The 22,523-nt window shown below is 43.7% G+C and overlaps 1 protein-coding gene across 5 annotated transcripts in view; it reads right to left on the reverse strand.

Annotated features, from left to right (window-relative positions):
* The window catches only part of PLEKHG1 (pleckstrin homology and RhoGEF domain containing G1), a 220,167-nt gene that overhangs the window by 148,874 nt on the left and 48,770 nt on the right, over positions 1 to 22,523 (reverse strand). For 2 of the 5 annotated variants that reach the window (XM_054023197.1, XM_054023201.1), the window contains exon 2: positions 1,570 to 1,644. The exons of 2 other annotated variants lie outside the window; for them this stretch is intronic. In XM_054023197.1, the coding sequence (XP_053879172.1) occupies positions 1,570 to 1,618 (49 nt within the window). In that variant the 5' untranslated portion in view covers positions 1,619 to 1,644. Of the gene's footprint in view, positions 1 to 1,569; positions 1,645 to 13,498; positions 13,529 to 22,523 lie in introns of those variants that run through there. One more of the 5 variants, XM_054023198.1, reaches the window with a different exon arrangement.

Genomic DNA, 22,523 nt, shown 5'->3' on the forward strand with positions numbered 1-22,523 from the left:
TGGGAAGCAAAGGATTAGTGAATGACTAACACCTGCATACACAAATTGTAAATGTATTCACAATTCAGAAACTGTAATCTAATATTTCCACATGGAATTTAAGGTAATTTTATGTCATAAAAACCCACTCATGCTTAACTAATGATACTACACAGACAACCATAAATATGTTTTTGTAATTTGCTTTAAGAAATACAACCAACAAGGCATGCAAAAATAATCTGCTCCAAATAAAATTTCTAACAGAAGAAGAATACAAACATCAATTCTAAGTGTACTTAAATAATCACAACACTTTTACTGCACAAGATATATTATTCATAGGCTAGGCACATAAAAATATCTGTAGGTTTGTCCTGAAAGCAGTCATTTGAATGGTTTGGTGTAAAGTTGCATGTGTCTCAATCTTGCATTTAGAATGCCCTTAGCAATGCCTACCGAACCACACTGTAAATTAAACAACAAGAACTTAAACAGGCTCTTTGTAGATAAACACATCTAGTTTTCAAAGGAAAAGGAATTATTTGTCTGCTGTTATTTATAAAATGTTACATGATATCTTTCAAAAGTCAAAGTGACAACTGAGGTCTAGATATCACTGGCTCAGTGTCAAAAAAGATACTTTATAAATATTAAAAAAAATCTCAATTCTAAGCTACATATTTCTTTTTAAAAAATCAATATGGAGAGTAGGATAAAGCAACCTGAATTGAAAATTACCTTCATAACAAATTATTTAAAAAAGACTGAGGGAATACAGTAATTATGAAAGCAAGGATAAGTGTGCTACAGATCACAGAGACAGGCACAAGCTTTGCAAGCTACCACCACAAAGCTCTGTCAAATTACCTCAATGCTGATCTGGAAAGCCCTTTTATTTCTAGTCCTGGGACTATTCTAAGAGGAGACCACTCAACATACAAGACCATGTGATATATTTGCAACGACAAATTATCACTACGAACCACATTCAAAGTTTTTAAATGCATCTAAAAAAAATCAGTGGCTTGATTTTCAGAGAAGCTGAGCATTTGAAGTTCAATGGGAACTACACAAGTTCAGCTCCTGTGAAAATTTAGACCACTTATTTAAGTGCCTAAATACAGATCTGGGTGGCTAACTTAAGTCTCCCACATTTGAAAACATTAGTCTTAGGCAATAGGAGTATTCCCATTATTCTTACTGCAGAAGACTAGTCACCCTCTCCAAAAGGTGAAAAATTATTAGGTCATTGGACAGCTCTAAATCTTTTCAAATATTATGCATTTAATTACCATCAAGAAATAAAGATTATAGAAAAAAGGCTATTCACAAATAAGTGAAAAATAATCAATATTGAACAAATTTGTCTTGAGGAGTAAATGTGTTGAATTAGGCATAAATATAGGAAAGCTTTCCTAGTTCTCCTATAAGTCATATCTTTGAAAAGCCAATTCTCTCTCTCTCTCTCTTTTTTTTTTTTTTTAATTTTTAAAAAGTTTTTCACAGGCTGAAGTCACAAAAGGTTTGAAAGTTTCTTGCCTGCAATATTTAGTCAGAGAAAATGAGAATACTAATGAGAATACTAACCTTCATTCCTGGGGATGGTTTCTGAACCCCCTGGTGTTTTATCTGGCATCTCAGCTGAGACCAGCTTAATGAAACCTGAGGGACAAAGAAAGGAAAAGTATTCTAAAGCAAAGCCAGTATATTCCAGCTGAAGGACACCTTTCCTTCCACAGGTCAGGGATACAATTTCAGCCTAGATCACTCTCACACTGCAAAAAAGAATGCCATTCATTTCAACAAGTGTTGTTCAACAGGATAATATGAATCTCAGATTAATAAATGTGCTTTATAAACACAGTTGGATGTAGCAATGAACCTGACAGATATGTGCAATAACTTTAGAGGATCAAGGCAAAGTAGAAATGGTTTTGGATGTTTGTTTGGTTTTTGTCTCAGTGTCCTAATTTTTTTTTTTAAGTGAATTCTCAATCAAAAGCCTCTGTAGCAACCATTCAATAGATGGGCTATTCATAGCCACATGTTAGCCAAAGTAGTAACAAAATTGTTACTCTGAGGGTAACGTCAAAGTAGATGTCTTAAGCTTTTTTTAAAAAAAACAATGTTTTTACTTAAGTCTGAAAAATAGTATTTGCTTATTTAAAATATCTCTTTATTGTGGTTAGTGATCTCAGTCTTAAAACAGAATCATAGAATTTAGAGAGAAAAGATCTTTTAGGTCACTCCTCTCCCTGACACTGCAGGGCCTGTTGTGATAATTATGACATTTACCCTCAACTATTAAAAGTACACCTCTACCCCGATATAACGCGACCTGATATAACATGAATTCAGATATAACGCAGTAAAGCAGTGCTCCGGGGGGGCAGGGCTGCGCACACTGGCGGATCAAAGCAAGTTCGATGTAACGCGGTAAGATTTTTGGCTCCTGAGGACAGCATTATATCGGGGTAGAGGTGTATATGAAAGTTCACAAGAAGTCACAATAACCTATAGCAACAAGTGGGAAATGGTGCAAAAGAGAGACAAACAGAATTAGTCCAAACAAAAAAAGCCTAATGATATAACTTAAGGGCTGCGTTAAGATCATGCTCAGTAAACACGTAAAATGCAGAACTAGAAATCAGTGAACGAAAATTGGCGTGTTGGAAAGATGGTAGACAAAATAATGAGGGGATAGGCTACTCCACTAGGGTGACCAGATGTCCCCATTTTATAGGGACAGTCCCGATATTTGGGGTTTTGTCTTATATAGGCACCTATTACCCCCAACCCTGTCCCGATTTTTCGCACTTGCTATCTGGTCACCCTATACTCCACCCACCATTCCTTTTGTGGGTCCTTAAAGAGAGAGACTTTAGAGAGGAAGATTGGCTACTGGAGCACGCTTCACCATCATGACTGCCACCCCCACCATTTCCCTGGATAATGGGCGTTTATCATTTTGATCCTGAGACACATCATGACCAGATTAGGCCAGAAAAAGGGACCCAGGTGACATCACCACCTCTACCAGCTCCAGCTGAATCCCAAACCACCACCTGGGATCAAACAGGATCAGACTTTAACAGCAGCAGCAACAGCTGAAGCCAATCTCAGTTAACTTCTTCTCTCTTCCCGCAAATGACAGTTACCACCATCTAATAGACTGTTAAACAAGTGAGTTTTTCCTTCTAAAACCTCTCTCTAGCTAAATGGAAAGGGAACAAGGGATGATGTTAAAATGAAAGCCTTATTCAATACTTTATATTTCATATGCTTTGACGGTTTTCCTTGTCTTTAATAAAAGGTTAAAAGGATTTTTAATGAGGTGTTCACCATGGTATTAAGCAGGCCCCAGCCCTTGTTTAGTGCTGGACATTTTCTGGATTATGTTAACACCTTTGGGGAACAGGACCTTCATAACAGTACACAGTATTTATTAGTGTATTGTCCAGCCTATTTCTGGGTGTTTCCCTTCAACAGGGCTTTTAATAACTTCCCTTGGGAGAATATTCCACAGCCTAATGGAACCAACTGTCAGGAGGTATTTTCTGAAATTCATCCTGACTTTTCCCTCTCAGTGGCATCCCACTACTCCTGGCCTGTTTGCACCAGCCTTATACTTTGACTTTCCTCTGGTTTAAACCCTTCAAACATTTGTAGATCACCACCACCCATTCCCAGTCACACCCTATATCTTATATCATCTCTTAGCAATACCATACACATTTATTTCTTTCAACCTTTCTTCAACAGTCATTTCATCCAGTTTATGAGTGTCTAACAAGATTGATTTAAAATCAGTCTAAGTGATTTAAAATATCCATTTTAATCATGATTTAAAAATCAGCAAGCAGTAAACCTTGCTTTAAAAATAATTGATTTTAATCTTGATTTGCATGTGTACTTTTGTTTATTTCCCTAAAGAAAGAGGTTGATTCTCATTGGTTAGTAACCGTTAAAACATGTTGATTTCACAATTAAGTATGGTCTTTACACTATAGTTTGTACTTCTTTTGCTAACCAGGAGGATACACTATGTCTATCTACATTTCTTTAAGCAATTGCATAGTTTAAATTTATTCAGATTCTTAATTTTTACATTTTTATTATGTTATAAAATGGCAAATTATGCATTTCTGATTTACTATAGTTTTTTGCTGGTTTTTTTACCTTTGGCAAGGTGCATTTGGATGGATATTGGAATTCAATTAAAATGCACAAAAACAGCATTTTAAAAATGTTTTTTTTTCATTAGTTAAATAAGGCTACCTTAAATACTCGGTATACATATTTTTTTTCTTAAGTTTATCAATACATGTTTGTATTTAAAACTAACTGATTTATTAAACAAAGAAAGTATTATCTGTAGTTAAGAAACAATCAGTTCAATTCACTATCATCATATCCTTCAAGATTTTAGAACTGGTAAGTGTCATTCTCTCATGTCTAGTTTTTATTTATAGATTGGAAAACAAAAACAAGCCTTCCTGCTTTTTCAACTCCCAATCTGTTTCTCAACTTGAATGAACTTCACAATAAGATTTTGCCACTGGTTTATGCTAAAGAATCATCTTTTGTATTGGCTTATAACTTGTGTGTGTCAAACATTTTTCAAGTTCTACCTTTAAACCTCTGCAAATTTTAACATTTTCCCATTACTGGTTAAAAATACATTCCTTATTATTAGTTAAGCTCTGACAGCAGGTGTACGAAACAGAGCGGAAGACAGCTCTCTGCCCCAAGGAACTTGCATTCCAACCTGAGAAACAGAGAGAACTCATTGGGGAATGGAACATGTCTGGTGATGGTTTATGAAGTGCAATGCAGTGTATGGCACTAGACATTTTTATATTAAGTAATAGCAGCCCAGTTTATGCCATTAGTAGCTTAAAAGGCATACAAAAAAAAATGCGCTCAACTTTTCTGTCCATAACATCTTCCTCACACAAGGGAGTTGGTTTACTGGTATGGATATGCCCTGGAATTCAGAGAATGGTCTACAAGGTCACCAAATACAGCATTTTGGAAGACTTCTGCATCTTAACTTTGGTAAGGTGACTTAGGGAATAGAGTGTGTGTTAATCAAATAAGGAGCTTCAGATTTTTTAAAACCATTATGCCCATATCTGATACATAGGGTTTGTTCAAATCCATATTGCCAGCCCTAGAACAAAAATAAACATTTCAGCACTGACCTTTATCAAATGATCTTTATATATAAAATGCAACAATACAATGTATTTCTGATTTCTCAGGCATATTTATACCAGACATGGCTGTCCAGTGCTATGGATGCATTCACAATTTTAAAAATACATGCAAAGCTTAGAAATGATAGGCATGGTCTTACAAGTTTCAGGGTGGAATTCAACATAAGAATATAGGAGACAAATCATACACTGTCTTTACACAGGCAAAATTCCCATTGACTTCAGAGACAGTTTTGCCTGAGTAAGATCTGCAAGATTTGGTACCTAGCAGGTAAATTTCACCCACAAATAATTAGACTACTACTTATTATGAAGTAGTTGATTATAATTTCTGAATTCCCACCACCCTGCATTCACTGATAATGAGTTTATACAGGAGTTGAAAATTACCATCCATGTGGCTATATGGAGGGCAGTTGTACAACCTCCTACACCATTTAAACAAGCATGGTCTTGACACATGATTTAAGAAAAGTTCTCTAGAAATCCTTTTAAAAATTCAAATTTATAATAAAATAGAAACACAAGTTGTAGCCACTTTCCAGCAGAGATTAATTTTTCATCTCCATCTGCTTTTCAAACAGATTACTAGAAATGAATTACATATGCTTATCATCATGAAACAGTTGGCTGGAATAAATACACAGACACTAATTCTACTGTCTTGGCAAGCTCAATGCCATCACTTTGGATTCAATGATGCATATTGTTTGTGAATATTTAACTAGTATACAAGTCAAATGCTCTTTATTCAGTAAGGCCTATAGGTACTAATCAATTACCTTATATGTTTGACTGAAAGAATTAAATACTGCATTTACTTATGTTATACCACCCCTTTTAGAATTCCAGACAACTGTTTCTATAACCTCTAGGTTTTTTAAAAAACAGGTTTCATATTACAAATGCAGACTTCTACTAGGGCTACCATATGTCCGGATTTCCCCGGACATGTCCGGCTTTTCGGTCTATAAATAGCCGTCCGGGGGGGATTTTTAAAAATCTAAAAACCATCCGGGATTTCCCCCCGGTCGGCTATTTATAGATAGAAAAGCGGCGGCCAAGTGCCACTGGGCAGCCAAAGCCCCTTCCTGGCTCCCCACATCCCCTGCAGCCTTACCACACCGTCCGGCCCTGCAGCTGTCTTCCCCCTCCTCCCATCCCCTGAACGCTCCGCCCCCTGCTCCTCCCCCTCCCCTGCTTCCCACGAATCAGATCTTCGCGGGAAGTCTGAAAAGAAGCAGGGGCAGGCGGGAGGCAGCAGCAGGTAAGCTGGGGCGGGGGGGGGGGCGCGAGGAGGAGAGCTCCAGGGAGGCACGGCCCTGTCCGAGTGGCGCCCGGCTGCCCCAGCACCCCTGGCCCGGACCCGGCCCGCAGCAGCGCCGGCCCGGCTCAGGCCCCAGCAGCGCCGGCCTGGCCCGGACCCGGCCCGGCTCAGGCCCCAGCACCCCCGGCCGAGCACCTCCGGCCCGGCCCCAAGCCCCGCAACCCCGGCTCTTTAAAGCTGGCCCTGGTCAGGGGACAGGGAAGGGGGGGTTGGATGGGTCGGGAGTTTGGGGGGGGCTGTCAGGGGGGCAGGGGTGTGGAGAGGGGTCGAGGCAGGCAGGTAGCAGAGGGGGTTGGATGGGTCAGGAGTTCTGGGGGTCCTGTCGGGGGCAGGGAACAGTTGGATTGGGCATGGGAGTCCCCGGGGGTCTGTCTGGGGGCAGGGGTGTGAATATGGGGTGGGAGTGTGGATAAGGGTCAGGGCAGTCAGGGGACAGGTAGGGTCGTTGGGCGTTCTCAGGAGGGGGCAGTCAGGGGACAAGAAGCAGGGGGGCTTAGATAAGCAGTGGGATCCTAGGGGGCAGTTAGTGGCAGGGGTCCCAGGAGGGGGCAGTCAGGGGACAAGGAGCGGGGGGGGTTGGGGGTTCTGGGGGGGGGCAGTCAGGGGGTGGGAAGTGGGAGGAAGTGGATGGGGGTGGGGCAGGGGTGGGGCTGGAGTGGATGGGGGTGGGGCTGGAGTGGATGGGGGTGGGGCAGGGGCGGGGCTGGAGCGGGGCTCCTCCCCCCCAGTGTCCTCTTTTTCGCTTGTAGAAATATGGTAACCCTAAAGACTTCTACAAACTTTTTAAAAATAAAGAATAAAACATGGATATCGGTGTGTCTTCATTTTGAGCATCATGGCATTAACAAACATTTAAGTGGTATTAATCACTAAAATACCAGTGACCATTTAATGAAATAAAATTCCTAATTTCCTCCACAAATCTATGGTTTTTTTTAAGGGGAACTTTTTACTGAGGCTAAATAGAAGCAAGAAAATATTTACACATAAAACTATTTTGTTGGCCACTCATTTGTCGTCTTTCCTCTGCTGCTGCTGTTTTTTTTAAGTATAAATTCAAACCACTTCTTCACATTATAGATCATCATTCCCTTCTGCTTCATCTTAAACCTTGCCTTTGTGACACCCCAATCTGTTACCAGAGAACATTACATTTAAAATGAGACACCTGCCAATTTTCACATCTTAGAACTCTAATGACATGCATGTCTCCATCTCTTCACTGAGCATGCCCTATTATTTGCTGCACAAAAAACAAACAAGATTCAAGCTGGCATTTGAATGACCTTGACATTTTTCATAATGGAGTTCTAAATTGAAAGCAGAGTTATTCAATTACCCCACACAAGACATTGTGTTTACTGAATCGATTCGTACTTTCAACAGCTTTAATGGCTGTCTGTTAGAAGAACTCACTTGGATAATCCAAATGAATTTCAACACCATCATTCCATTGATGGATTTTCACTACTTACCAATTTACTGTATGTAAATATAATACAGCGCTGCTGAAGTTTGTGATTTGCTACAATGTTCAAATTGTTATTCACCTATATAAATATGCAATAAGTTTAAAAGACCCATTTGCTCTAGAAAAAGAAATTTCCAAAACATTGCTTAGAAATACTTGTTCATGGTTTCATAAAACCAGTAAACCTAATCAAATGTACTACTGATAATCCTAGATTTTTCTACACTGACAATTTAAAGAAGTTTACCACCATTACGCTAGCACTAGCGCAGTTCCCCCAGCATTAGCAACAGCGGCAGCATCAGTTTACACCTATCCTTAAGCTTTCTACCCCAGTGTTGTCTTAGGGTGACCAGATGTCCCAATTTTATAGGGACAGTTCCAATATTTGGGGCTTTTTCTTATATAGGCGCCTATTACTCCCCACCCCCTGTCCCGATTTTTCACATTTGCTATCTGGTCACCCTAGTGTTGTCTAGATCTATTCTGAGCAGCAACAACCAGGACTAAGTGAAGGCTACAATTTTAAATTATACTTAAAATGCAGGAATCCAGTTTGATGATTAAGAAAGGCAATTTTTTCCTTCCAATTCGCATCATCAAGTTGTCAAGAGAACAGCTTCCGCTTTGCTGGATATTTAGGTAAACAGAATTCAGAAATCAGTTTTTTAGTTTTGTGTTTTTGATTAGAGGAATGGCAAGGCTGGGGGAAGAAGGAGAGATGTGCAACAGCAAGACTTACTTTCAAGTTAGAAACTGAGGCCTTGATCCCGAATTCTGTATTGTACAGACAGATCGATCTCGATGGGACTTTTCGTGTGAGTAAATACATAATACTCACATACATAAGCACTTGCAGGATAGGACTTTAATACAAGTATAGTAAAAACATGATCAATATACAGCCTGAACTTTGACAAATGTTTTCCAAGGAAAGAAGACACAGTGCTCCAACTAACACAATTTTTTGAGTCTTATGATACATAATGTCTTACATAATGCTAACATCATCACCATTTTCAAAAAAGGAGTGACTGTGGCAACTCTTGAGGCATTGCCCTCCTCTCCATTGCTGGGAAGATTCTTGCTTGAATCTATCTGAATCGCCTGCTCCCTCCTGCAGAGGAAGTACTGCCAGAGTCCATTTGGCTTCATACCATCACGAGCCACCACTGACATGACTTTTGCAGCCAGGCAGATCCAGAAAAAAAAGTCAAATGCACCATCAGGAGCTGTATATGGCCTTTTTCGATCTGACCAAAGCCTTCGACTTTTGTCAGCCATGAGGCTCTGCGGAAAATCAGGTCAAAGTTTGGCTGCCCAAGCAAATCTATCACCATTGTAAGACTCCTCCATGACCAGATGACTGCCTCCATCCTGTGCAGTGGTTCTACCTCTGAGCCCTTTGTCATCCCAACTGGCATAAAACAAGGTCGTGTACTGGCACCCACCCTTTTCTCCATGTTCTTAGCAGCTATGAAAACACTAACCCATGACTATCTACCACAGGGCATTAGCATCCAATATCGGACTGATGGCAACCTCTTCAACCTTTCTCATCTCCATGCCAGAACTAAAGTAATATCAGCAACAATAACCAAATTCCAGTACACTGATGATTGTGCTGTAGGTGCACACTCAAAGGAGGATCTACAAACAGCCCTTAATTGTTCCTCTGCAGCTTATAAAAGCCTAGCGCTAACTCTGAACATCGGCAAAACAAAAGTTCTCAACCAGCCAGCCCCCGGTCAATCATCAGACCCAGCAAGGAAGATCTACATCGACAAAGAAGGACTTTGCCTATCTTGACAGCCATCTCTAACAGAGGGCAGACATGGATGTCGAGATTCCGCACAGAATTCGCTGTGCCAGACTTGCCTTTGGCAGACTGTCTCATTGGGTGTTCAGCAAATCTCAACATCAGAACACACACTAGACTTTTAGTTTATAAAGCGGTGGTAATCCAAACTCTCCTCTACAGCTAAGAGACTTGGGTGACCTATAGAAAACACCTTAGAAACCTGGAATGCCAGCACCAGCACTTTCCGCAGAAGATCTTCAACATAAAGTGGGAGGATTGTCACATTAACTTCAGTGTCCTCACAGAGGCCAACATCTTCAGTATTGAGGCCCTGATTATCCAGCACCAGCGGAGGTGGAGCGGGTACTGTTGCACAGGCCTGATGTATGCTTACCACAACAACTGCTGTATCCCCAACTCACCAAAGAAGAAAGGAAACAGGAAGGCCAAACGAAATGCTTTAAAGACACTCTGAAGATAAACATCAAGAGATGTGGCATAGACACCACACACTGGGACACAGTAGCCCATGATAGGGATAACTGGCAAAGACTTGTCATAGAGAGAGAAAGTCCACTTTTGAGGAAAATTGCCTTGCCCTGGTCACAGAAAAATGCAAGAAAGGAAAGACAACAGTCACACAGCAATCATGGCCCAAACCTGACTTCCAACACCACCTGCAATGTCTGCCAAAGAGCCGAGCCCGTGACTCAAGGATTGGACTCCTCAGTCACCAAAGGACCCATAAAAAATAATACCTGTGAAAGATCATCCTTGACCTCAAGGGATCGCCAACAACATGTCGTCTTATTCAAAACCACAGCTCCTGGAAGGAAGGGACTATGCAAGAATCTCAGCTTTCATTTAAGAAATAATGTAAGTTTCTAAACCGCATAGTTGCAGAAAAAAGCTTGAAAGTGTTGAAAGTTGAAAGACTAAAAGAACTCCAAATTTATTATTATTCATAATGATTGTTAAGCCAGTCTCATGTTTGTTTGTTGCTTGAAAGGGAATGTTAACATGAATTTTGATCATTTGGGGTTGGCCATACCAATAGCAGTTGGATATAAAACCTACTTATCAAATTAAGGGAGAGATCCTTTCCTTTTGCAATGGCCATAAGTAGTGCTGGGGTTATATTCTTGTAGATGATAGATAGATAAGAGATAGAAGAATGCAACCCTGCTTACCGTCTAATCAAAATAAATCAATGTATACAACAATCCTACTGTGAACTTCTGGGTTACAAACAATTGCAAGTTCAATCATACAAGGGACCTCATGAAAAATAATCTTACAGGACACTTTTGAATGTTTTTATTTGAGCTGCAATTATTGACAAAGCCATTATTATTCCTGTCCTTTGTGGCTTCAACTATTAGGCCACATGACACTTACAATTCCAAAGTTACAGTATTTGTGATTCTAATTACTGTTTTTTGCAGGAACATTGAAAAGTGCTACATAAGAGCTCTTTATTATTAGTACCCAATTAGGAAGCTTGAAATGCAATATGCATTTATCCATGATATTATGAATAAATACAACTATACTGTTTATGTTTCTCAAGTAAAGTAAGCAAAGCTCTAACAGTAACCAAAAGCATGCAGAACTGCGGCCATGCATTTTTACATGCCATAATCAGCCAGGGCCACCCAAATGGGCCCAGTGGGAGGTCTCCGAGCAAAAATTTCTTGAACTTTCTAATGGTAGATCAGTTTTCCTCTCAAAACCAAGAACTGCTGCAAATACTTCAGAAGTTACAGAAAAAGCAAAAAAGAAGTTAACTTTAATATTACAAAAATGAAGTGCTCCAAAAAACAGAGCAAAAATGATAGATATTTCCATTCATTGCAATGTTCAAAATAATGCACAGTGAATAGCATATCAGTGATTAAATGGTGTTTAAAAAGGAACACAACAAATGCAATTCATTTGTATTACATAAGGAAACAGCACAATGAGTAAACTCTCCTAAAGTGTAGCCTTAATAAAAGCAGCAATCACTAATTGTACTCCAAAAAGGGTCAGCAGTTTGAAATAACACCTCCCAGAATTTGGATTCTTATTTGAACTAAACAAATCAGTAAAAAAAAACAAACAAAAAAAAAAAACCCATACCCCGACCCACATAAGTTTCACCGACAAAAGCACCTGTGTGCACAGCGCTATGTTGGCGGGAGATGCTCTCCCACCAACATAGCTACCATCACTCATTGGGGGTGGTTTAGTTTTTTTGTTTTTTTTTTTTTTTTTTTTTTTTTTTTAAAGAGAGAGAGAGCGCATGCGCACGCTGGGCGCCTACCCGGGAGACCTTGCAGTGGCACAGCTGCAGGTCTGTAGTGTAGACATAGCCTAATTCTTGAGAGACAAGCAAAACATCTCCCTGGAGGCACCACCAGCAACAATAGGGTTACCATATCTAGCAAATAAAAAAAAGAGGACCCCCCATGGGCCCTGGCCCCGCCCATTTCCTAACCCCCCCAGCCCCGCCCCAACTCCACCCCTTCCCCGCCCTAACTCCGCCCCCTCCTCCCTCCCACTCCCAGCCACGCAGAAAGGGCTTCCCGAGCGCTACCGGCTTCACGGTTTGCCGGGCAGCCCCCAGACCCTGCGTCCCCGGCCGGCGCTTCCCCAGCGCAGCTGGAGCCTGGGAGGGGAAGCGCCCAGCCGGGGGCGCAGGGTCTGGAGGCTGCCCGGCAAACTGTGAAGCCGGTAGCGCTTGGGCTTCGGGCAGCCCTCTTGCCTCCGGACCCTGCGCCCCCAGCCAGGCACTTCCCCTCCCGGGCTCCGGCGGCGCAGGGTCCGGAGGTATGGGGGCTGCCCAAAGCCCGTAGCGCTCGGCTCTTAAACAGAGCCGAAGAGTCGGGGAGGAGCAGAGCCGCCATTTTCCCGGACATGTTCGGCTTTTTGGCAATTCCCCCCGGACAGGGGTTTGAGCGCCGAAAAGCCAGACATGTCCGGGAAAAAGAGGACGTATGGTAACCCTAAGCAACAACTGCATGGGTAGGCCCCAGTTCAGGAAAGCATCCCTATTCAAGGCAGCACATAATCATGTGCTTAACTCGAATCAGACTTCAGCACTTGCTTAAAGTTAATCACGTGCTTAAGTGCTTTCCTGAATCATGGATAATAGTCTTTATTATGTATAGATCAAATACTTTCTATCGAAAGGCTGAGATATCCTTTTGCACTGCCAGGGGTGAAATCCTATCTCCACAAGTTTTACCACTCACTTCAAGGGGATCAGGATTTCACCCTAGGACTTTAGATATCATGTTCCCTCCCAATCTTCTGGATCTACATTCCATACTAACACTGAATGCTGGTCCATCGGCCCTCTGCCTTTCTCCTTGGTGTCACGGATTCTACATAAACCACACTGTCACTGGTTGGGTCCCTGAACACCCTCAGACAAAACATCTCCACCATGCTGTCATTATGGTAATAAGTATACAAAAATAAAGGTAATAAACAAGAACTTTCTTTAAAATCAAGCCCATCCTTAAACACATTGAAAACTCAAAAAAATTCTAAATAAAGGCAAGAGGGGATAAAAGAATAGAAATCATGAAAATGCAGAGTTAAGAATGTTCAAAGGCCTTAATTCTTTTCCTGTGTTTCCAGCAGCTTAAGACCCCTCTCTTGAAAGTTAGAGTTCTTGTCTACAACAAATATTAAGTTGGTGATATCTTCACCTTGGAAGTTCCCGTATAGAGTACACGGCACAGCACAGCACAATGGCTCCATTCATTTCTGTCCAGCAGAAACCAGAGAGAGTGTTGATGAGGAACTGATTTTCTTCCCGATGATCCTGCAGAGTCCCACAGAGGTCTGTGCTATCTTCCCTGCATATCATAATATACAAAAGACCACTTGAAAGTTAAAGCAAGATGCCATGAATTCCACTGTCAACACCACACTGACAGCACTCAGTTCTATATCTTTTCCCCATAGTTGCAATCAATATCACTACTATTAAGATGTCTCAACACCTATGAGAGACCAGTTCCTGAGTAAAGAGCAGCTGGCTTCAACTCAATCCAGGCAAGATCTACGTTATGTTGGTGTGAAGGGGAGCACTTTGAGGAGCTAGCAGAGATGCTGTCCTCCTTATCAAATGAAGGCATGCACCACCACCACACCACCCCATTTCCATCAAAATGGTGCAAAGCCTCAGGATACTATATGAACAATCACTGAACCTAACAGTTCAAGTAGCACCAGTGACAAAACACACACCACCTGCCCTCTCCTACTTTCTAGGAAACTTCAGCCTTTCCTCCCAAATGAAGGCCTGGTCACAGTGTTCCATGCGTTTGTCACCTCTGGACTGAATTATTGTCTAATCTGAAAACAATGCAAAAATTCCAGTTTGTGCAGCATGTGGGTGTCTGCTTTCTCCATGAGTTAGCCAATGTGCTCATAACAGGCTACCAATCCACTTCCAGTGCCAGCTCAAGGCCTTGGTAATGATCTTCAAAGCCATTAGTGGATCAGATCCCAGCTATGGCATCTCCATCTGTGAACCAAGATAGCATGTTTTTCTGGGGCAATGTAGATCATGAAATCCAGGATAAAGTGTGCAAGAGCCAAAGATAAGGCATTCTCCACCCAGGGATGCCAAATGAACATCCTGAAGAGATCAGACTAATCCAGAATTTGACCAAATTTACAGTCATGTTCTGAGACCTTCCATTTTACAACTACTGCTCCCAATCCTCCAAGGGAAAAAAGAAAAAGAAAACCTACCCCAAGCAGAGTTTTCTATAACCAGAGAAGATGAGAAGGAGAAAGAAAAATGAAAATTCAAACATATACTAGGAACCATGTTACACCAACCTATTAATCCGGCAGATGTTCGAGTAGTCAGTGATGGGTATCGATACCAGAGATGAACAAATACTGGTTTTGAACAGTGAAACAGTGAAATATAGATCTCTATTTCTGAAGTAGTAATGTGGTGTAAACCAATGCAGGAGTCACTGCATGATTTATAAACTCGACAGTGGTCCAGGAATAATACTTACCTCTGATCTCCATCACACATAGGTTTCCTCATCCTTTACCCACAGTTTAAGTAATTCCTGTACTGGTACATGTAATACTTTTCACAAGATTTCCAGGAAAAAAGAAAGCATCTACAAGTAGGCAACTTCCAATGGTTATTTCCTAGTGTAAGCAAGGTGGTGTCCATATCATCCCATATTTCTGTGGTTTAGTGAGTGTTGCTGTTTGGGGATTATTTAACCAAACAATTTATCCTAACTGTGCATCATCATGATGCTATCTATACAGTAAAAAATGGAATACAACATCCTCTGATATGATCATATTCAAATTTGTTACATCTATCTCATATGTTTTTTTTAAATTGCTGTACATTGAACTACAGAAACAACATGTAGCAACATAGTTCCTGCAGGTGGCACTGGCTACTTCCTGAGAATGCAACATTGTGTTCCTTTGTAATTTGTGGATGATACCCACTCTTTAGTAGCTTTAGTCAATTGCTACAGATCAGCCTCAAACCGGCAGGATAATTCTATATGGCTTTTGGCTATCTGAGGGGGTTCTGCTTAGCTTCAGGTTCTAGGCAGTTTCTGAACCAAACCATTTTCTACCCTTATTTCATTTACTTTGATTTATAACACCAATATAAAAAAGCATGGAAGCTCCTATGCAAAGTTCTATGGACTTGTAAAAATAAATAAATATATACACACACATACATACACTACATATATGCACAACTATACAGATGCAAATAAAGCCAGTAGCCTCTCCTCAATCCCCCGCCCTCTAAAAATCAGACAATAATTAGAAAAAAAAGTAAAACTAACCCAAATGGTACCCAACCTCATCTATACATACTAGTCCTGAACACACTGTTGGTCCCTCAAAGCATAAGGAATATTGAGAGACTTTGTAACACGTCCTGAAGTTCAGCAAATTTGGCTATTTCAGACAGCGGGGACAAGATGGCTGGCTTAAGCCTAGGCTCTTCCTGGAATGCACCTTATGGCAGTATCACACTAATAAAGAGGTAGTCTGGTTTCATGGTTTATAGGTAAAAATCAACACAAACTCCATCAGGAAAGCATACAGCAGCCAGTGCAGATCACAGAACACTACTGACGTGCTCACAAAGAAATATACTGATCATCAAGCAGGAAGTGTGTTCTGTGTTAGCTTGATTTCAGTGCATTTAAGGCAGGGGTGAGCAAGCTATGGCCTGGGGGCCACATCCAGCCCTTCAGATGTTTTAATCCATCCCTCAAGCTCCTGCTGGAGAGTGGGGTCAGGGGCTTGCGCCGCTCCGGCGCTCCAGCCAGGGAGTGGGGTCGGGGGCTTGCACCACTCTTAGCGTGCCATGGCTCTGTGTGGCTCCCAGAAGCAGTGGCATGTCCCCCCTCTGGCTCCTATGCACAGAGGCAGCCAAGGGGCTCTGTATGCTGCCGCCACCCCAAACGCCACCTCCACTGCTCCTATTGGCCAGGAACCATGACCAATGGGAGCTGCAGGGGCAGCGCACAGAGCCACCTAGCCGCGCCTCTGTATAGGAGCCAGAGCGGAGATATTCCGCTGCTTCCAGGAGCTCCTTGAGGTAAGCGCCGCCTGGAGCCTGCACCCCTGACCCCCTTCCGTGCCCCTATCCCCTGCCCCAACCCTGATCCCCCTCCCACCCTTCGAACCCATCGGTCCCAGTGCGGAACACCCTCCTGCACTTCCAACCCCTCATCCCCAGCCCCACCCCAGAGCCCTCAGCCCCAGTCAGAGTCCTACCCCCTACCCCCAACCTCCAATTCTGTGCACATTCATGGCCTGCCATACAATTTCCATACCAAGATGTAGCCCTTGGGGCAAAAAGTTTGTCCACCCCTGATTTAATACATAACACCAGGTATAATGCATTGCATCAGATTCATGTTTCCACAGTACCATCTAAACAATGTGGTTTTCATTATAAAAATTTGCTAGGACACAGTTTTAAAGATAAACAGTACCTGGATTTCTATAGCATTATGTTCTCTGGATTTGCTTTTTACAAAAATTAAGTTTTACTGCTGGATGCTATCTAGGACTATATAAGGAAATCAGATTTAAAAATCTAATCTACGAACACATTCAAAGGACAGAATACAGGCAAAAATTAGGCACACAATGGTCTGACATTTTCAAGAGTCATTAGCATTTTTAGACTGGACTGGCTTTGTAACACACTTCAATCTTTTCTCAGCCTAAATAGACTGTATTCAAAACTGCTTGGATCTTTTCTGCACTGTAGTTCTTAGCTTTCTTCTTCTTGAACTAACAGTGACATTCTCTTCTTGCTGTGTAAAGAGGTTTGGACACACACACACACAACAATTGTCTGGAATTGCACCTGTGACTTTCAACACCAAAAGCACAAATCTGTTTTTGTTAAGCCCTGCAATATAATTAGCTGTATAGTCACTGAACTCAGGCCTGGTCTACACTACGAGTTTAGGTCGACTTTAGCAGCATTAAATCGAATTAAGCCTGGACACGTTCACACGACGAAGCCCTTTCTTTCAACTTAAGGGGCCCTTTAAACCGGTTTCTTTACTCCACCTCTGATGAGGGGATTAGCGATAAAATCGGCCTTAGCGGGTCGGAATTGGGGTAGTGTGGACGGAATTCGACATTATTGGCCTCCGGGAGCTATCCCACAGTGCTTCATTGTGACCGCTCTGGACAGCACTCTCAACTCAGATGCACTGACCAGGTAGACAGGAAAAGCCCCGCGAACGTTTGAATTTCATTTCCTGTTTGCCCAGCGTGGAGAGCACAGGTGACCACGCAGAGCTCATCAGCACAAATAACCATGATGGAGTCCCAGGATCGCAAAAGAGCTCCAGCATGAGCTGAATGGGAGGTACGGGATCTGCTTGCCATATGGGGAGATGAATCAGTGCTAGCTGAATTCCGTAGCAGTAAAAGAAATGGCAAAATATTAGAAAAGGTCTCCAAAGCCATGAAGGACAGAGGCCATAACAGGGACGCACAGCAGTGCCGCATGAAAAATTAAGGAGCTAAGGCAAGCCTACCACAAAGCCAGAGAGGCAAACGGAAGGTCCGGGGCACAGCCGCAAACATGCCGCTTCTACGCAGAGCTGCATGCCATGCTAGGGGGTGCAGCCACCACTACCCCAACCGTGTGCTAAGACTCCTTCACTGGAGAAACACACAGGGAAGAGGGTTTGGGGTACGAGGAAGAGGAGGATGAAGATAATGTGGATAGCTCACAGCAGCAAGGAAGCGGAGAAACCGGTTTCCCCAAAAGCCAGGATATGTTTATCACCCTGGACCTGGAACCAGTAACTCCCGAACTCACCCAAGGCGTGCTCCCAGACCCTGAGGGCACACCGGGGACCTCTGGTGAGTGTACCTTTGTAAACATTACACATGGTTTAAAAGCAAGCGTGTTTAATGATTAATTTGCCCTGGCAATCGCAGCCAGTACAGCTACTGGAAAAGTCTGTTAACGTGTATGAGGATGGAGCGGAAATCCTCCAGGGACATCTCCAGAAAGCTCTCCTTCATGTACTCCCAAAGCCCTTGCAAAAGGTTTCTGGAGAGGGCTGCCTTATCCCATCCACCATGGTAGGACACTTTACCACGCCAGGCCAGTAGCACGTAGTCTGGAATCATTGCATAACAAAGCATGGCAGCGTATGGTCCTGGTGTTTGCTGGCATGCAGACAACATCCATTCCTTATCGCTCTTTGTTATCCTCAGGAGAGTGATATCATTCACGGTCACCTGGTTGAAATGGGGTGATTTTATTAAGGGGACATTCAGAGGTGTCCGTTCCTGCTCGGCTGACCAGAAATGTTCCCCGCTGTTAGCCACGTGGTGTGGGGGAGGGGTGAAGTGATCATCCCAGAGAATTGTGTGTGTGTGTGGGGGGGGGGTGGGGTTAGTTGGGTTTGTGCTGCATGTTAACCCGGAAATCGCAGCCCCTCCTTTTACATTGCAAACCCATTTTAAATGGCCAACCCAACGGGTGCTTGGTATGGGAAATGAGGGCGCTACTGTTTGAAACCATTCCCACATGTTAAGAAGGTGAAAAAAAGCCAAAAGACTGTGGCTTACCATGGCTGCCTGCAAGCCGAAATCTGTTGCCTGGCACTGCATGAGTGATCTCACACACCAAACTGGCAGGCCCTCAATATAAGAGGAAAAATGCAACCTTGTAACAAAAGCACATGTGCTGTGTAACGTGAACAGCAAAATTTAACGTGAAAGAGTGTACCCATTGCTCTCTAAAATGTGTCTTTTTTAACCACCTCTCCCTTCTCCTCCACCAGCTGCAAATGTTTCTCCTTCACAGAGGCTAGTGAAGATTAGGAGAAAACGGCGGACTCGGGATGACATGTTCACAGAGCTCCAGATGTCCTCCCACGCTGAAAGAGCACAGCAGAATGCATGGAGGCAGTCAATGTCAGACTACAGAAAAGCACAGTATGAACGAGAGGAGAGGTGGCAGGCTGAATCGCGGGATGAACAGAGCAAGTGGCGGGCTGAAGATGATAGGTGGCATCAGCTTGCAGACAGAAGGCAAGAGTCGATGCTCCGGCTGCTGGAGCATCAAACTGATATGCTCCAGCGTATGGTTGAGTTGCAGAAAAGGCAGCAGGAGCAGAGACCGCCGCTACAGCCCCTGTGTAACCAACAGCCCTCCTCCCCAAGTTCCATAGCCTCCTCACCAAGACGCCCAAGAACACGGTGGGGGGGCCTCCGGCCACCCAGTCACTCCACCCCAGATGATTGCCCGAGCATCAGAAGGCTGGCCTTCAATAAGACTTAAAGTTTTAAACTGCAGTGTGTCCTTTTCCTTCCCTCCTCCCCCACCCATCCCAGGCTACCTTGGCAATTATCCCCCTACTTGTGTGATGAATTAATAAAGAATGCATGAATGTGAAATAACAATGACTTTATTGCCTCTGCAAGCGGTGCTCGAAGGGGGAGGGGAGGGTGGGGTTTTTGGTTTACAGGGAAGTAGAGTGAACCGGCGGAGGGGGGGGGCGGAGGGTTCATCAAGGAGAAACAAAAAACAGAAGTTTCACACCATAGCCTGGCCAGTCACAAAACTCGTTTTCAAAGCTTCTCTGATGCGCACCGCGCCCTGCTGTGCTCTTCTAACCACCCTGGTGACTGGCTGTGTGTAATCAGTGGCCAGGCGATGTGCCTCAACCTCCCACCCAGCCATAAATGTCTCCCCCTTACTCTCACAGATACTGTGGAGCGCACAGCAAGCAGCAATAACAATGGGGATATTCTTTTTGCTGAGGTCTGAGCGAGTCAGTAAGCTGCACCAGCGCGCTTTTAAACGTCCAAATGCAAATTCCACCACCATTCGGCACTTGCTCAGCCTGTAGTTGAACAGGTCCTGACTACGGTCCAGGCTGCCTGTGTACGGCTTCATGAGCCATGGCATTAAGGGGTAGGCTGGGACCCCAAGGATAACTATAGGCATTTCAACATCCCCAAAGGTTATTTTTTGGTCCGGGAAGAAAGTGCCTTCCTCCAGCTTTTGAAACAGACCAGAGTGCCTGAAGTTGCGAGCATCATGTACCTTTCCCGGCCATCCCACGTTGATGTTGGTGAAACGGCCCTTGTGATCCACCAGGGCTTGCAGCAGCATTGAAAAGTACCCCTTGCGGTTTATGTACTCGGTGGCTTGGTGCTCCGGTGCCAAGATAGGGATATGGGTTCCATCTATCGCCCCACCACAGTTTGGGAATCCCATTGCAGCAAAACCATCCACTATGGCCTGCACGTTTCCCAGAGTCACTACCCTTGATATCACCAGGTCTTTCATTGCCCTGACAACTTGGATCACAGCAGCCCCCACAGTAGATTTGCCCACTCCAAATTGATTCCCGACTGACCGGTAGCTGTTTGGCGTTGCAAGCTTCCACAGGGCTATCACCACTCGCTTCTCAACTGTGAGGGCTGCTCTCATCCTGGTATTCTGGCACTTTAGGGCAGGGGAAAGCAAGTCACAAAGTTCCATGAAAGTGCCCTTACTCATGCGAAAGTTTCGCAGCCACTGGGAATCGTCCCACACCTGCAACACGATGTGGTCCCACCAGTCTCTGCTTGTTTCCCAGGCCCAGAATCGGCGTTCCACGGCATGAACCTGCCCCAGTAACACCATGATTTGCACATTGCTGGGGCCTGTACTTTGTGAGAGGTTTATGTCCATATCAATTTCCTCATCGCTCTCGTCACCACGCTGCAATCGTCTCCTCGGCTGGTCCTGGTTTTGCTTTGACATGTCCTGGCTCTGCATATACTCCAGGACAATGCGCGTGGTGTTCATAGTGCTCATAATTGCCACGGTGATCTGAGCGGGCTCCATGATCCCAGTGCTATGGCGTCTGGTCTGAAAAAAGGCGTGAAACTAGTATCTGAGGGAGGGAGGGGCGAGTGACGACATGGCGTACAGGTACAGGGAATTAAAATCAACAAAGGTGGCTGTGCATCAGGGAGAAACACAAACAATTGTCACACAGAATGCCCCCCCCCCCCCCAAGACTGAACTCAAAACCCTGGGTTTAGCAGGCCATTGATTTCACAGAGGGAGGGGGAAGCAAATGAATACAGAACAAATCTATTTTTTACATCTTAAGCTGGCAGACGACGGTGCAGCATGACTGATAGCCCTTGGCATCTTCTGGCTGCTTGGCAGAAAATACTGGGCGCTTGGCAGAAAATAGCATACTACGACTGATAGCCATCATTGTCGAGACTGCCCAGGTGCCCATGATTGACAGCCACTGCAGTACGATGATGACAGATACCAGTCATAATATACCATCTTCTACCAAAAGGCGAGGGGCTGCTGTTGTGTGCAGTGCAGCCCCATGTCTGCCAGTCCCATGTCTGCCAACACTCAGATCGCCGATGAAGGCTACCAGTCATACTGCACCGTCTACTGCCAAAAGGCAATTAGCTGCTGCTGTGTAGCAATGCAGTACCACGTCTGCCAGCACCCAGAGGACATATGGCGACGGTGAGCTGAGCGGACTCCATGCTTGGCGTGGTATGTTGTCTGCACAGGTAACCCAGATAAAAAGGCGTGAATCGATTGTCTGCCGTTGCTCTGACGGAGGGGGAGGTGCCTGGCGACATATACCCAGAACTCCCCATGACACTGTTTTGCATCATTCAGGCATTGGGATCTCAACCCAGAATTCCAATGGGCGGCGGAGACTGCGAGAACTGTGGGATAGCTACCCACACTGCAATGCTCCGGAAGTCGACGCTAGCCTCGGTACTGTGGATGCGGTCCGCCGACTTCATACACTTATAGCATTTTATGTGGGGACACACACAATCGGCTGTATACAACCGATTTCTATAAAACCGGCTTCTATAAATTCGACCTAATTTCGTAGTGTAGACATACCCTCAGTCACTAGAGGGAGTCAAGATCATGTATACACATGACAGAGTAATAGTTCATCTCTCTCTCTCTCTCTCACACACACACACACACACACACACACACACACACACACACTTCACTCAAGTTGAAACACATGGTTTTGGTATTTATTGATCTTCAGCATCTCATCTTCTTGATGAAACATGCACTGCCTAGGCACGAAAGACTGACAGAACTACAAGGAGAACAATTAGATACATTTAATCTTGACTGCAAAGAGATTTAACACTAATAAATGTGGT

The sequence above is a fragment of the Malaclemys terrapin genome, chromosome 3 (genome assembly GCF_027887155.1).
Source record: "Malaclemys terrapin pileata isolate rMalTer1 chromosome 3, rMalTer1.hap1, whole genome shotgun sequence".
Classification (NCBI taxonomy): domain Eukaryota; kingdom Metazoa; phylum Chordata; order Testudines; family Emydidae; genus Malaclemys; species Malaclemys terrapin.